Source organism: Maniola jurtina, chromosome 18, assembly GCF_905333055.1.
Source record: "Maniola jurtina chromosome 18, ilManJurt1.1, whole genome shotgun sequence".
Lineage (NCBI taxonomy): Eukaryota > Metazoa > Arthropoda > Insecta > Lepidoptera > Nymphalidae > Maniola > Maniola jurtina.
Window position 1 is genome coordinate 6,837,829 of NC_060046.1, and position 17,407 is coordinate 6,855,235.

At 36.2% G+C, this 17,407-nt stretch overlaps 1 protein-coding gene across 7 annotated transcripts in view; it reads left to right on the forward strand.

The window, feature by feature from the left end:
* LOC123874584 (small conductance calcium-activated potassium channel protein) overlaps window positions 1-17,407 on the forward strand; it is a 283,228-nt gene that overhangs the window by 253,850 nt on the left and 11,971 nt on the right. For 5 of the 7 annotated variants that reach the window (XM_045920058.1, XM_045920059.1, XM_045920057.1 and 2 more), the window contains 5 exons: window positions 229-431; window positions 13,385-13,514; window positions 14,155-14,250; window positions 15,251-15,424; window positions 16,319-16,342. In XM_045920058.1, the coding sequence (XP_045776014.1) occupies window positions 229-431; window positions 13,385-13,514; window positions 14,155-14,250; window positions 15,251-15,424; window positions 16,319-16,342 (627 nt within the window). The remainder of the gene's footprint in view (window positions 1-228; window positions 432-13,384; window positions 13,515-14,154; window positions 14,251-15,250; window positions 15,425-16,318; window positions 16,343-17,407) is intronic. The other 2 variants (XM_045920062.1, XM_045920063.1) reach the window with 1 other exon arrangement.

Genomic DNA, 17,407 nt, shown 5'->3' on the forward strand with positions numbered 1-17,407 from the left:
AAAAAAAAAAAAAGTTAGTGGTGCGTGCCCGGGATCGAACCCCCGACCTGCGATTAGGAGGCGGACGTTCTAACCACTAGGCTATGACGGCTTAAAAAAGGCATACGGCGTCCGAATGCATCTGTGTGCTAAAAGCGAAACTCCGATTTGCATATTGCCTATGAAAACGAAACTCATATCCTGCGTGGAGCGTACGGGCGTATTAAATATTCAGGCAATCTGTTCCAGCTGCGGAAGCCGGTGTCGACGCTCTCGATCCCCGGCGCGATGAAGGCGTACTCCGGCGGGAGGGACGCGGCCGCCGAGGAAGCGGGCGTCGCGCTAGTCGGCGTGCACAGCGAGTACCCGCGCTACGGCGAGGAGCGCGCGCTCGGCGGCGGCACCTACAAGGGAGGGGGGGCGGCCAAACACAAACCCAATATAGGATATAGGTATGTTGTATCCTTTCCAATATACTGATCTAGAGATCTACTTGATTTCTCCCCGGTCCTGTCGGATTTCCATCCCATCGGGCTACGAAAGTGAGGGAATACAGAGTGCACCTGTATTTGCGCACACACTTGTGCACTATTCACAAACGTTACTATGAGGTCTCATAGTGCGCTCGAACGCACAATGTAGGTTCCATTAATCAGATTACTGTATCACGTCAATTTACAATGATCTGATTGGTGGAACCTACACTATGCGTTCGAGCGCACTGTGAGGCCTCATAGTAATTAATGATTGTGAATACGGCCGTAAGTGTAATGTCTATGGAGATTAGCCGCCGTGTCTGAAATTCGGTTGGAAGGACATTGTTATTATAATTAGGCGATATCTGCAAGTTCTTTCATGTGGGTTTAAAAAATCCCGTGGGAACTGACTTTTCGGGATAAAAAGTAGCCTATACCTATCCGTCCCCGCAATGTTAGCTACTACAGTACTACTGTTTCTGTACCAAACATCCAATCTACGTAGTACTGGATCATTTTAGTGACTGTGGGATATAATAGTAGGTACGTACTGCCTGCATTTTCATAGAAACCAAACGCGCGTAGCACCGGTGCTACGGCGTAGAGTGCGCGCTTGGTGCGTACAAAGTAGGGAAATTAACAGAGTAAATCCCAATTCAATGTACTTTTACCTGGATCTCGTTAAATAAAGGGTAATTAGATGAAAAGTTTCAATTCCAATTCAATTGCTTTCTTCTATACTAATATTATAAAGAGGAAACCTTTGTATTTTTGTATTTTTGTATGTTTGTATTGAATAGGCTCAAAAACTACTGGACCGAATTCAAAATTTCTTTTACCATTACTTAGAGGGATTCTTCCGAATCCGTATAGGCTATATTTTATCCCGGAACACCCGTGCGAAGCCGGGGCGGGTCGCTAGTCATACAATACAATTACACCTATTAGTTCGCCATTAATAGGCTTACCTTGGCAGATCCTGCAGATCTAGCATGAATAATTTCCCGCCTGTGGGATTACGTATTCCCGCGCGCTATCATGGGATAGAGATATTAGAGGACAGCGCTTGGAAATTGCTATTCCCCGTGTCAGACAATTATAATCTTGCCATTGTACTAGGGGTGCTGTTAACATTTCGTTTCTGAGTAAAATAAGCAGGAACCAATAATTTATTATTGGCATTTGAATAGGGTAGTACGAAATTTTCGGGCATCGTGTTGTGATGTACATTTTGAAATACGGGTAATGTTAAAATTAAAATTAAGCTTGGTACGAAAATTGTGTATGAGATGTGAGTTTTTAATAGGCTATTTTTTTTTAATTCAATGCTAGAAGGTTTGTTATTAGGTTTATTAAATGGATCTTTTGACTCATTACGCGTTGTAAATTTTCTTTTGATTGCTCCTCATTATTCTTTTATTAAAAATAATTCAATACGTTTCAAGGGCATCAAGCTGAAAGGTCACGAAAATGGAACATCACCGGAAACCAGAATCATAAATAGTGAAAATGGTAAATGAAAATCAACGATGACTTGTATTATTTAAAACAATCATCGATGTATAAGGATACGCCATTCCCATATAAATCCGTTTACAAAAATGAGCCTATAAAAAAATAAATATTACGTCATTGAACTCGTCAGTGAATTTGACGCGAGCGTCAACTCTCTGTTATTAAAAAGATCAAGGATGGAATGGAGCTGTTTTGTGCAATATTTCGTCAATTTTTTTTGCGTTAAAAATATTATTAGTACAGATATGAGCATGTAATGAATCTAACAAAGAATTTTCACAAATAATATGTAATAATATAAACCATAACCAAAAAAACTTCTGTAGTACGGAACCCTCTATCAATGCGGCAGCTTCGCCGTTGCGGATGCGGATGCCCGCAAAATCGCTAAAATATAGCTACGTCATACGTACGACGTATACATACAAAATACACACATCGTTAAATAGTTAAACACATACATAAACATACATAGTTAAATACATAAAAAATACATATAAGCATGTATACACTCAAACATACATATATAGTTTTCGCGACTTGCAACATCCGCATCCGCGTGACTATCCGCATTGATTATTATTATTGTAGATGCAGATGTGGATGCCCAAATCAATGCGTAACCTTCACAATTGCGGGTGAGGATGCGAACATCGCTAGTCTACTAGTACAAATATACATACATAGTAAAACAGTTAATTATATACAAACATACATAGTTAAATACTTACAAACATACAATCATAGTTAAATATATTCATGATCATAAGTAGTCTGTCATACGCGAATAAAAAGTTTTACTTCAAAAAAAATAACACGACTCCATTCTTTCTGTATTCCAATAATTGTACGATATTTTTGCGGCAAATATTTAATCATAGCAAAATTAAAAATATACCCAGCTTATACGTTAAATTAAATGAGAAAACGATATACTTACGAGTGAAATGTTATTCCATCTTTTTTTTGATGGATTTCCGTACGGTTTTTGCTAGATTTGACCGCACATGACGGCATTTTCGACAGTCAAAAACACGTGCGATACGATAAAGCGTGTGCGGCCGACTGATGCGTGATAAAGAGACTTTTGCCAATTCTCTTTAACTTGTGAGCGCATTTTTTTTCTTCTAAGGGCCTATCCATATACATCGATGAAAACAATACGTCTTTTCGTATTTAGTTCTACCGTTAAAACAGTGAAGTATGGTTACGCTGTTCCAGTATTTTGTAGAGCTAGAAAAATTGGTAGATTCACCCAAAACTAAATTTTGAAAAAATACCTATGTATACGACCTTTCAACTTCATTCCTTCGATTTGAATCATCTGATTTTCTTTCCATCCTGGAACAATCAAGTCTTTAAGTCAAGTCCTATACCTAGGTCTTCTGTTCAACATGATTAATAAGGAATATTTTCCTTCCTACAAGAAAGCCAGCGTAATTTTCTTTGCCGTACAAATTAAATACCCTCGGCCTCCCTGCGGCAAGGAATGTGTGTTTAGGTCTACCATTGAAACCACTGGAGTACCGTTACGCGCTTTCAGTATGTTGTCAGAGTGAAATAGAGTGAGGAAACTCTTGGTTTGACCTTGAATCGACCTCTTTCAAAGATTAAGCTACGGGTGACCTGAAATCAAACTAAATATTTCATAGCCTATGTAGCTTACCTACACTTGACGCCTGCCAGTGTAGGTGAAGCCTACACTTTTTAACCCCCGACCCAAAAAGAGGGGTGTTGCTGTGTATCTATGTATCTGTCTGTGGCATCGTAGCTCCTAAACTAATGAACTGATTTTAATTTAGTTTCTAAAGGGAATTTTAGTTTTGAAAGGTGGCTTAATCGAGAGTCTTCTTAGCTATAACCCAAGAAAATCAGTTCAGCCGTTTGAAAGTTATCAGCTCTTTTCTAGTTACTGTAACCTTCGCTTGTCGGGGGTGAAATACATTTTTAATTTACACTTGTTGTTAAAAGTTTCATAACTGTCTTGAACTGTGATGTTGTAGAGCTAATAAAATGATATATTGGGTGCAAAAGTAAATTTTTAATTTTATCTATATTTTATATGACTTTTTGCTTGATTCTCTCGATTAACGATTTGAACCATCTGATCTTGTATAATCTAGTACAAAAAGTATATTTATAGGTGTTCTGTTCAACAATTTTCTTTCTGACGAGGAAACCAGCATAATTCTTCTTGACGTACGATTTAAATACCCTCCCTGCGGCAAGGAATGCGTGATCGGGAGCGATTCGTATTGTACATAGGTAGGGAGGATAAAATAGATTTATTGTTCTGTGGGGAGTATACCTAAATATAAATCGAATAAAGACGTGTTTTTTCATTCTTATTTCAATGTGGATGAATATTTTACTGTACAAATCATAATCACAATGAATCAAGTCGTTTAAAGTGCAACAAAATATATCAATAATATATCACAAAAGGAGAAACTAACTGACATTATTATTGACACACAGCTCAAGCCATAAGTTCAAGAAATTATTCCATGTAGTAAAAAAAAACACCTAACTAAACCTAGATAAACGCTTATGAAGCCGCGGGTAAAAGCTAGTCACAAAACATAAAAGAAAAGTCCTGACTTAGTCACTAATTGTCTCATCAACGCCAGCTCAAATCCTTGGACTAAAAAAGCGGAAATTTTGATTAGAGGTTTTTATTAAATAGGTTTTCTTCTTCTCGCATCGGCCGCTCAATTTTGAGAGTCATGGCTCCTTCGAGAGATTACCCTCTTCACGATGTTGCACCATTTTTCCTTGTAAGAGACCGTACGGAAGGCATTGCAGAAGGGTGTGTTGACCGCTTCTCTGATCTGGTAAGACCAGCGTCACTGGCTGCGTCCGCGGAGTCCCTTTCCTCCGATCTTACCAGTGACCAAGAGTTTCTATATGCTACTCACGTTTCGAATAGGTATAGACGAGGAAATACCCACAGAATACGGAATAAAGAATATTTATATTTTCGCCGAGCGAAGCCACGGGCGGTCGCTATTGCATATACCTGTACCTGCAGTCAAGAGTAGTTTAGCGCGTAGACAGTACGACATCCTTGCACCCTTCTTATATAACCTACTAAAAAAAAGAACATTGAAAGATATGACGAATAGAGACTTAAAAAGCTATGTCAAAACATGGCTGAAGAAATACGACTATGAGAATGTCGAGAAATTATTCTGCAAAAAGGATTAACAAATTAAATAAATGTAATTATTATATTTTATATTTCTTTTCACGCGCAAACGCACTCAAACTCGCACACACACACACACACACACACACATTACACATACAAACACACACACACACTACACAAATCTCTTAGAATTGTAACTATCTATCTTTAAATATTAAGTATACCTTTAATTACGTGTTTTCAATTTAAACTTAATTTAATTATTATAAGTGGTTATATTATATTGTGCTGTACACTATATTATGGGAAGACACTGCCTCCTGAAACACAGTTTTCACTTCATCAGGAGGCAGGGCCTCACACCAAAGTCTGTAAATAATGTTCTGTTCAGATAATAAAGATTTATTTATTTATTTATATATTCAAATTTTTAGGCTGTTAGCACACGAAGCATTTGCACGCGGTATGCGGTATGCCCTCACACCACGGACATCAAAGACCTTAATAGTGACCGCATGTGTATACGTCGGTGCTCTAAAGGCATTTTAGAGAAAGGCTTTTTCCTGCAATATTTTTCAGACTTTACGAAGGAACTTAATAAAATACTTGGAATTATAAAATACATTCTTTGCGAGATATATTAAGCTGGATAATGAGCATGCGAGTGACGTGCTCGCCCGCGGCACGTACAAGGCAAGGATTTATATATTACATGGTTAAAAAAGTATAGAACATAAAATTTATATTTTTACTAGCTCCGGCCCGCGACTTCGCCTTTTTGAGATCGTTTTTACAGACATCTGTAACACTGTAAACACAAACATTAATTTCTCAAACGCGACTGCAAAATCACGTTGAGTTTGATTGGTTAGTATTCGAATGAGGACTAAAATACGCATGTTTGGAGCACGCTACGAATAATTAATACCTATTAAGTAAACTTATATTTTACCTCTATTAAACATAACTAATATATACCCAGAAGAAAAACTATAACCCACTGCAATTCTAAACGTAGTCTATTAAGAGTATCAGCGAGAAAATATGGAAGTAGCGCCAGTTTGTTATACCTACTTGTAAGCCAGAGCCTTATTAAGTTCATTAGTTTACCCCAGACTGAAACTTCCCTAGCTTGAGTGTACAAGAAAAATAACGAGTGCAAAATTAAAAACTTGAAAAATCTTCTAACTTCCTACGAGAAGTTATTAAGAGTAAGATGGTTTAAAATTATTCTTCTAAATTATAGACTTTTTAGAATATCTCCCTCCGGTCGTTCCTTCATTACTGAAGATCGTGGTCCTGTTTTGAATTCCATATCCGCGAATAGATTAATTCTTTCCACCGGTTCTATTGGTAACCATTTTCTGATCATAAAATCTGCACATCAGCTGTATTTGACTCACTCAGCTGGTCAGACACCACGACAGGTCGAGATGGCAATCGTGGTGGGAACGCCTCGCACACCCGCATAGCCTTCTTGCTAACCCGATGCGGGATAGCGCGGGTGACGTGCGGGTGTGCGGGGCGTCCCCTGCCTCATACCCCGATTACCATCTTGACTTGTCGCGTACTACATAAAAATAAATAAAAATCTGTTTTAGAATGTACAGGTAAAGCCCTTTCATATGATACCCCACTTGGTATAGTTATCTTACTTTGAAAATTGAAACATTATTTTTTTTAATAATGTGACCACAAATTCGCGGTCAGGTCGCGGTTTCTTGACAGACACGATGGACAGACAGACAGACAACAAAGTGATCTTATAAGGGTTCCATTTTTCCTTTTGAGGTACGGATCCCTAAAAACAAAACACTCATACAAATTAAAGTCACAGAACACGCCCACATCAAACTCCACATTAAACTGCACAATCAACTATAACAATAGGTTTATCAACTGGTAGATCTACGTTCTATTTCCGCTATACAGGGTGTCTTGATTATGGTGACCCAATATAATGGGAATGGCTGCTTTGAAGATTGCTTATCGCCATGCCTATTGAAAATTCTGATTGCTTATCAATAAGGTCGAACTTCTTCGTCTTAATGAATAAGAGTTATTGACTGTGGCGAAGCGGTGTGATATTTCTTCTTGAAAGAAAGTATATTTCCAGACATAAAAATACAAGTAAAATGGGCTACACTTTAAATATGTCTGCAAAACATGGACTTTGGTTGCTTAATATTCAAATGAAATTGGAACTACGTTTGTATGAAGCGAGTGACGGAGGGACCCCTCTTAAACTGCAGACCAATCAACTATTTCTATAGCCTTATCAACCAGTAGATCTAAGTTTTGTTTCCGCTATAGGCACAGTTTGCCTTGATTGTGGTGGCCCAACACAATACGAATGTCTCCGATTGCTTATTAATGCGCCTTTTGAAAATTTTAATTGCTTAATATTTCCAAACAAGAATACAAGTCCAATGGGCTGCACTTTAAACTGCAGACTAATCAACAATTTCTATAGCCTTATCAACCAGTAGATATAAGTTTTATTTCCGCTACAGGCACAGTTTACCTAAATTGTGGTGACCCAACACAATGCGAATGCTGCAGATTGCTTATTACCGCGCTGTTTGAAAATTTTAATTGCTTATGAAAAAAGTCATACTTCTTCAAAAGACTTTATTAACATTCTAGTGAAGCAGAGTGACCGCTGTCTAGGAACAAAAACAAACTCTCCAGTTCAATTTCCTGTCCATAAAATTTTAGAATGGCTTAGTTAAAGATAATTATACAATACAAATCATTTAATTGCACGATTGCAGGTATATCTAAATATTGTTTACCTTAGCTAAAATTATTCTTACGTGTTTTAGCTTACACAATCTCTTCTCTGCATCTGTAATAGTTTATCTATTTATTTGTCTCTACGCGATTATTATTTTTAAGACCATATCTGCATAAACCTATTTACATAGATTGACACGAAATTTTCGAAATAAAACTTAAGCAATGCAGCAGTGTTATGTAGTTGTATTTAAAAAATTGTTTCTAGATTCACCTATAGCTCAAAAACAAGGTGCTTTCATAATATTTTATAACACAATATACATTTTTTAAAGTGGCTTGAAAACAATGGTCTGCAGTCTCATCAAATAAAGGGCATAACAAGTGTAAATTAAAAATTTATAACACCCCCGACGAGTGATGGTTACAGTAACCAGAAAAGAGCAGATAACTTTCAAACGGCTTAACCGATTTTCTTGGATATAGCTAAGAACACTCTCGATCAAGCCACCATTAAAAAAAAAAGTAAATTAAAATCGGTTCAATAGTTTAGGAGCTACGATGCCACAGACAGATACACAGATACCTACACACGTCAAACTTATAACACCCCTCTTTTTGGGTCGAGTGTTAAAAATAGAGTTATTTGCTAGATCTATAATCTAGTTCTACATGAGTAGGTATACTTGAATCTAAGATGTCTCGATAACCAGTGCAATATGTATTATCTATGCCTCAAGATTACACCAATTTGCATCAAATTAACTTCTTCATCTTTATTAATGAATGAATCTGTATTTACGTACATTATTGATTATATAGGATTATTGCTAGTTGACCTGCTTTGGCTTCGCTCGAGTAGAATTTTCGTAGATATGACTTGAAAAAGAACTTAGACTGCATCTTTACTATTGTTCGCGACAGGTCGAGATGGCAAGTTTTGTAGTGAGTTGACATCACATACCAACAATCGATATCGATATTAGTGTTGGTACGTAACAAAATGAGAATAACTTTTTTGATGTAATATCTGATTCATCATAATCAAAATCAAATGAACTTATATCAACTCGTTACAAATACTTAATTTGAATTGTGAAAGTGATTTTAATTGTTCATGTGGTCCTTCTGATTTCGAATCGGGTTATTCTGGACATAGACTTATTTGCCATAATATGCCAATGTAAAACACAGCTCTCACCCATTGTATTTATAACAATTATTTTTTCGTTCAACAATATTCTAATACTTTTCAGACTAGCTCACGTGTTTGAGAATGGATTATTGGTTATTTTATTTTTACACGTGAATAACTGTCGGCAACCGAAGGAGCAATAATATGTGCTACATCAACGTAGTTAGTACTAGCCGATGCTCGCGACTTCGCCCGCGTGGATTTAGGTTTTTCGAAATCCCGTGGGAACTCTTTGATTTTCTGGGATAAAAATTAGTCTATGTGCTGATCCAGGATATTATCTATCTCCATTCCAAATTTCAGCCAAATCTGTCTAGTAGTTTTTGCGTGAAGGAGTAACAAACACACACACACACACACACACACACAGACACACAGACACACAGACAGACAGACACAGACACACACACACACACACACACACACACACACACACACACACACACACACACACACACACAAAACAAACTTTCGCCTTTATAACATTAGTGTGATAGTGTGATTAGTGTGATTGCAGTGTGAACTATGAGCAACCGACGTACGCTACCAAATCTCGGTTTTATAACTACTTACGTTTCTCATTTCTCCAAGGAAATACGTAATATACCTAATATCTAATTAACATGTAATGTAATATTGTGCTTCCAATCTATCGTGTGAGGTTAATTAAATCAGCTTCTAGTAAATGTTTCATCATTCTTGATTAATCTCAAGGATCTAATTAGGGTATTGACCTGAATTTTGTAAGGTGTTAATTCACATTCTTATAATTATGGCTTTGAATGTTATTTTTATCACTTTTCAAAAGATTTAAGTGGGTAACTGCTTTCACTCAAACCGATTTTTCTCGTACGCTCGTTTACCTTAACGCGTGCTTTTATGTATGTCCTACCCTTCTCCCTTTAAAAAAATCAGATCGAGTTGACGTACGTTTTGTCATACTTACTCCGATTATTGTATATTTTTGTTACAAATTCTTTGTTTATGTTTGCACTAGCCGAAGAAAAAACAAGTGTACAAAAATACAGATTAAAATGCTAAACTTTATGCTACTCATTATTTAATATGACTAGTAATAAAAACAAACTTTTTATTTTAATATCTGCCGCATTTATTCTCCTACTTTACGTTGTTAAATAAATATAAACGAGCTTGCTATAAAAGAGGACATGATAATAATTTTTCGCTCAGTAAATTCTATGGCCGCAGTTGTGGTTTCATACAATGCAAATAGCAAAGAATATTGTATTACATTTCATATTATGTACGCTATCTGATAGAACTAGGAAATTGAATAATCAAAATACGAAAAGCAAACCAGCGTATCATGTCTACTTATGTAGCACTATTTGCTCTTGTTTCTACTGTAGGGAGAGTTTGAATATTACATAATATAAAAGCTTACGTTTTGTTTCGAATTCTCGGTAACAATACAAAATACGATGCGTTAACATTATATATTAATTATTCAGCATATTTATTTAATATCTTACATTCTATAACCTAACTTACTATCAAAATTACTACTAAACCATAGTAGTTTTTTTACCTATTGCAACTAAAATTATTTGATTGCTTAGCCAAGAGAAATAGAGTCCCGCCATTACCTATTCCGATATAAAATGTGGAAAATGGTTCTCAAAAACTGTCCTCACTTTATAATAATATATCGTTACAAGATCGTTACTAATTGAGATCGCAAACCAGGCATACTCTCAGCTTATCATACTAATATTACAAATGCGATAAATGATTTTGTTTGTTGGTTTGTCCTCCAATCACGCCGTAGCGGAGCGGAACGACGTGATTTTTTGCATGGATATAGTTAAGGACCTGGAGAGTGGCATAGGCTATTTTTGATTCCGGAAAAGCAAGTGGCTAATCGTGGTACGCGCGCTGCAGAGGCTCGCATTGGACCCAGCCTGTTTGTCCATATAACCACGCATTAGCCACTACTTGGTACGCAGCGACTCCACTCACCGCGTACTGTCGGTCGTTGGTCTGCACTGGCCCTGGCCGACTCACACCAATTACGTATGCAGCACGTACACGTTACACATGCGTAGTGACGCGCGTGAACCCGTAGACTTAACTGCACGCATTACGTCTACGTGAACGTTCATGCCACGCAGGCGGTATGCCATGTTTCATACAGTTCCATACATTACAACGCAATGGTACGCGTTACGTCTACGCTTACGCAACGCTTACGCAACGCTTACGCAGCCTGTGTGAGCTATTAATATGGACATTCATAAAAATTTTGGTGCTAAGGAAGCCACGCGTCCCGTAGTTACAGTGTTAATAATAGCGTTTTATTAACACTGTCACGCCTATAAAACCTCAATATTAACTGTTTAGTGAACGGTTGCCTTGAACGTTCGGAAATAACTTGCACCGGGGCCGAATCGATTTTGTCCGTCTTCAGTATTTATTGCATATCTTGTTATTTATTTACAAAGATAACTTGATGATGATTACACCCATAGGTTAGTTTACTTTTTAACCCCCGACCCAAAAAGAGGGGTGTTATAAGTTTGACGTGTGTATCTGTGTATCTATGTATCTGTCTGTGGAATCATAGCGCCTAAACGAATGAACCGATTTTAATTTAATTTTTTTTGTTTGAAAGGTGGCTTGATTGAGAGTGTTCTTAGCTATAATCCAAAAAAATTGGTTCAGCCGTTTAAAAGTTATCAGCTCTTTTCTAGTTTTCTTGTAGAAAAGAAGGTTAGATAACCGTTAGATTCATAATGTTATGTCAATTGACAAATGTCAAGCTGTCAAGATGGACGTTGCCTAGATACATAATTATTTTTTTTGATGATTGAAATGATGTTTTGGAAAACTCAGATACTTTGGATCGTAGGCGCGGAATAGTCCAAGAAAATCGATTCAGCCGTTTGAAAGTTATCAGCTTTTTTCTAGTTACTGTAACCTTCACTTGTCGGGGGTGTTATAAATTAATTTACACTTGTACCCTGCTATGAATGGGCTTCAAATTTTTTAAATATAGAACTACATTAACTTTTGTATACATAATATTACATTCGGTAATAAATTAAATTATTTTTTTACTTTTTAGTGTTTGTGTTTATTGAAATTGAATTTGATTTATTTTTTTATCCATACTAATATTGTAAATGCGAAAGTGTGTCTGTCTGTCTGTCTGTCTATCTGTCTGCTACCTTTTCACGGCCCAACAGTTTAACCGATTCTGACGAAATTTGGTTCACGGTTAGCTTATATCCCGGGGACGGACATAGGCTATTTTTAATCCCGGAAATCACAGAGTTCCCACGGGATCTTTAAAAACCTAAGTCGACGCGGACGAAGTCGCGGGCATCCTCTAGTCTTTTTTAAGTCAAAACTTTAAGGTACCTACTGAAGCATTAATTTTCGTCCAAGGGACGGCACGAATAACCAAAATATTATTTGAAGATATTCCGAATCGCAATAATACGTAAACTTGCCTCAAAGTTGCAAAGTTATAAATCGTAGGGACAGCTCGTTTATGCAAAACGTGGTTCTTTTATAGTATCGTCATGCCTTCATAAAATTTGGGCAGTTAATCACGAATTAAGTCCCTTGACAGTTAATTACTTGGTTTCAAAGTTCAGTAATTTGCGTCAGTGGCGAATATTAATTAAATGACCCAAACGATCAACGGTTATAGAACACCATCAATAAGGCTAATCCAGCGTGATAACCCCTGGCACTGATTCCATCGGATAAATCGTCTTATTAATCCTTGTGATACCTCGTTTAAATTAAGGAATTTTAATAAGATTTCTTTTAAGTCTTGCAAAATCCACACGATTACAAAATAATGTAAAAGCATACCTGTCCGTCTGTCTGTCTGCTAGCTTTTACGGCATATCCGGTTAACGGATTTTGATAAAATTTGGTGCAGAATTAGCCTTCGTCCCAGCGACGGATATCAGCTACATTTTATAAATTTTTTTAAAACCTTAATCCAAGTGGATTAAGTTATAAGCATCATTTATTTGGTATAGAGAGGGAATAGCATTCCAGAAACGAATACTTCTATTATTTTTTATCCTGAAGAATCAAAAAATTTCCCCTAAAAAGCTAAATCCACGCGGATGAAGTCGTGGGCATCATTTAGTAGCAAACTAAATCTAATTAAATTTGTTTAATCCTTTCCTAAAAAATATTTCAGAAAAGCTTTCCAATCTCTGCTTTTCATCATTTTACTATTTTTCTTCAGAGCTTTAGTAAAAGTACCCACTTGACAAGGTCTACTTATTTCATAGCAGAAATTTTCTGTTTTATAAATAAGAATTTAATGCGGAAAACTTCTTTTTTCAGGTTAGGTAGAAGAAAGGCGCTATTTGAAAAAAGAAAACGAATAAGTGACTACGCGTTAGTGATGGGAATGTTTGGTATTATAATCATGGTCATAGAAAATGAACTTTCTAGTGCAGGTGTATATACAAAGGTAAGAAAATTATTTCTAAACTAGCCTATGCCCGCGAACTTCATCCGCGCGGCCTATATAAATTTGAATCCCCTGTATTATTCTTTTAGGGATTGAATTTTCAAAAATATTTTCTTAGCGGCTTAGTCTACGCTTTAATAGCATGGCTTTCAGCCTGATCCATCCATTAGTTTGAGCTGTGCGTTGATACATCAGTCAGTCAGTCAGTCTCTCGGCTTTTCGTTTTAAATATATGTAGAAGAAGATACAGCGAACATACGTACATCTACAGAAAATTGTTTTTCTTCTTAGCATATTCTTGGCATTTCTAATCAGAGGTTCTGCCAAACTTATAATACTTACGAGGAGAAACGGTTATGACCCACGGCAACTGGTTAAGAATGAATGAGTAGGTAAATCTGGTTATAAATAATATTTGACATTATACGCAACTGCATATAACGCTCACTGCTGCTATTAGCTGCTGTCTCCGAAACATGGAAGAATGATACTGACATTAATAATAAAAATAGAGGCTAATTAAATAAAAAATAATTCAGATTAAATAAAAGCCCCAAGCCAATACTCTTACCATCATATATGAAATAACGCATATTATTTTCAAGGACTTTGTATAACAACCTTGACATTTCTGTTACAGGCGTCAATATATTCACAAGCATTCAAGACGCTAATATCAATGTCAACTGTGATTTTACTCGGCCTAATCGTGGCTTATCACGCTTTAGAAGTACAGGTATGGTATACCTTATTAAACCAAGAATACGCCGTAGGCTGATCGAAAAACCTTATTGCGAAGGCCGTCGTTACTTGGCGATGCGCCTGGCAAATTGTTAATGGAATTGGATATCTTCCACTTCAGAAAAGCCAAGCAATTTTACGTGTATTGTATAATAAACACCTTTAGGTTCATTTATAATCTAACAGTAAGCTCCAACAGTTTTGTTTCTTCCATGAGATTATTGATTTTTAACCCCCGACCCAAAAAGAGGGGTGTTATAAGTTTGACGTGTGTATCTGTCTGTGGCATCGTAGCTCCTAAACTAATGAACCGATTTTATTTAAGGTGGCTTGATCGGGAGTGTTCTTAGCTATAATCCAAGAAAATCGGTTCAGCCATTCGAAAGTTATCAACTCTTTTCTAGTTACTGTAACCTTCACTTGTCGGGGGTGTTATAAATTTTTAATTTACACTTGTATTTTATCATTAGATGAGTACATCTAACATTTAGACAATGAAAATGTATTATAATCATCCATTATTCTGTGATTTTGGGATATAACTCTAGTAATTTTGCAAATAAATAGCTGTTTAACCTTTATTCCAATTGACCTTTTGTTTTACCTATTATGGAATTTAGCATACGTATTATGATCAAATTGTTAGTTTGACATTTCATATTTTTAGCGATGATTGTTCATTGATGTCGGAGGAATCTACCTGCAAATTATTGATACGATTTCTGTGTATTGCAATAAATTATCATATCATATCAGTGTAGATACTATAGATACCTACGTCATCATATTATATTTTTATGCTCGCCAAACGATCTTTGTTCCTATCTGGTTTTATTGCATAGAATCATATATTTAATATGATTCTATGTAATAATAAATTGAGTAAATAGTTTCACAGACACAAAATATTAGATCAAAATTTGATGCACCGTTACTTACCTGCTGCCATTTCAGCAAACAGTAATTAATCCACAAAATAACCTCTTACTTTCCAGTTATTTATGATAGACAATTGCGCCGACGATTGGCGGATAGCAATGACGTGGCAAAGGATAGCCCAGATTGCACTCGAGTTGGCCATCTGCGCCGTCCACCCCATCCCTGGAGAGTACACCTTTACATGGACCACTAAACTAGCCAATAAGGGTGGAGTTATAGGTGTTGAAGTTGTAAGTTACCATTTGTCTATTGTTTATTATAATACTCACTGATGCCCGCGACTTCGTCCGCGTGGATTTACATTTTTCAAAATCCCGCGAAAACTCTTTGATTTTCCGAGAGAAAAAGTAACTTATGTGTTAATCCAAGGTATAATCTATTCCCGATCCGTCCAGCAGTTTTTGCGTGACTGAGTAACAAACATCCAAACATCCACACTTTCACATTTATAATATTAGTAAGATAAGGATAGGATAAGGATTAGGATTAGGATATTTACCATACTAAGGGCCGTTGTATATCTCCATTATTTTTAGATAGCGAAGGTTATTTTAACGGTTTTAATCACTTCATATATACCTGGCCTTTAGGGTGAGTTGCACGCTAGGCAAGTTAAACTTAAGCCCACCAAAAAATAAGCAAAGTGGAATACTAAGTCAGTATTCGTAATAGTAATAATAGTAGTAGTAATAGTAATTTAAAGAAATGTATGCAATCTGCAATGCACGTTTAACTTAAACGCTAACTTTAAGTGCCTAATGTGCAACTGGTCCTAAATAAAATAAACTTTGGGGTCTACTACTATGTTATATTCAAGTTTTGGGTAATACAATCTTGTTTAATATTCGTACGTTTTTTTTAATAAGAAGGCTATAATATACTCCAATAGGAACTCACTTGATATTATATATTATTACGAATGTAATAAGTTAATCGCTTAAAATATCGATCTGAAACCTTAAGAATCGATTTTGTTAATCATCAGCTCTTTCACAGATCATTTGGCCTAATTTTATTATATTTTTTAGTAAATTACTCTCTTTATTTTATTTACTTTCCATTACGATATTTTTATTAATAGTTATTTTGCAAAAATGAAACTTATATTTTTATTTTGTTTAAAGGACACAGTGTATAAAGAAATACAGGTCTGTATGCTTTGTACTGTTTTACTGTCGTTTGTTTATAACGTTAGAAGTTTGGTTTTGGACAGCATGTGTTTTGTTTTTCGTTTTTAATGTTTTATGTTTCCACAAAAGTTTCTTTAATGTTAGAATATAATATTATTTTTATAAAACTCAGTAAATCACTTTTTATACTCAGAGCTCATTAGAAGGCTTATTTTTGGCAATAAATAGTTTTACGTTCAGAGTTTATTTGTCATTAAAAAAATGTATATATATTTATATATCACGTGGTCTACCAGGGTGCATACAAAAAATAAGTGATAACTTTAAAGGTGATAACTTTTCAAAAAGGTATACTGTAGGGCTACCGCTTCAATGAGACGATACCTGCGATGGTGGGAGTGAAGTTCGTTATAATATATTTTAAGGATTTGGTACACAATGGCCCAATTTGTTGGCGTGTGGCGTAAGGACACCGTTTATAAATTGATAATGCTTATTGTGCATCGGACTTTACTGGTCCCTAAAATCCGGACTTTTCTAGTTTAGGGGTCAGTATTCCATGTTGTACTGAATTTCACTAATAAAGATTTTCTGGTAGTTAATATTATATGATTGACTAGAGGATACCCGCGACTTCGATTTTGATTTTCCGGGATAGCTACCTCGGTACAAAATTTCATACAAATCGGCTAAGCGGATGGGTTTTTGGGAATCCCGTGGGAACTCTTTGATTTTCCGGGATAAAGAGTAGTCTATGTCCGTCCCCGGGATATAAGCTAACCTTGTACCAAATTTCGTCAGAATCAGTTAAACTGTTGGGCCGTGAAAAGGTAGCAGACGGACAGACAGACACACTTTCGCATTTATAATATTAGTATGGATATTTCAATGAGAACGGGTATAGAAACTGTCGTAGTTTTTGTAATCATAATTAAAATAACACTCGGTAAGAAAGGCCAAGTGGCCATTGTGTACGAGACACATCACTAAAGTGAAATGGTAGCCTTATAAATAGCCTGTGTGTATGTATGCCTTTGTGTGTCCTCAAAGTGTGTTGTGGTATTTGACTCGTGTAGGCGTCTG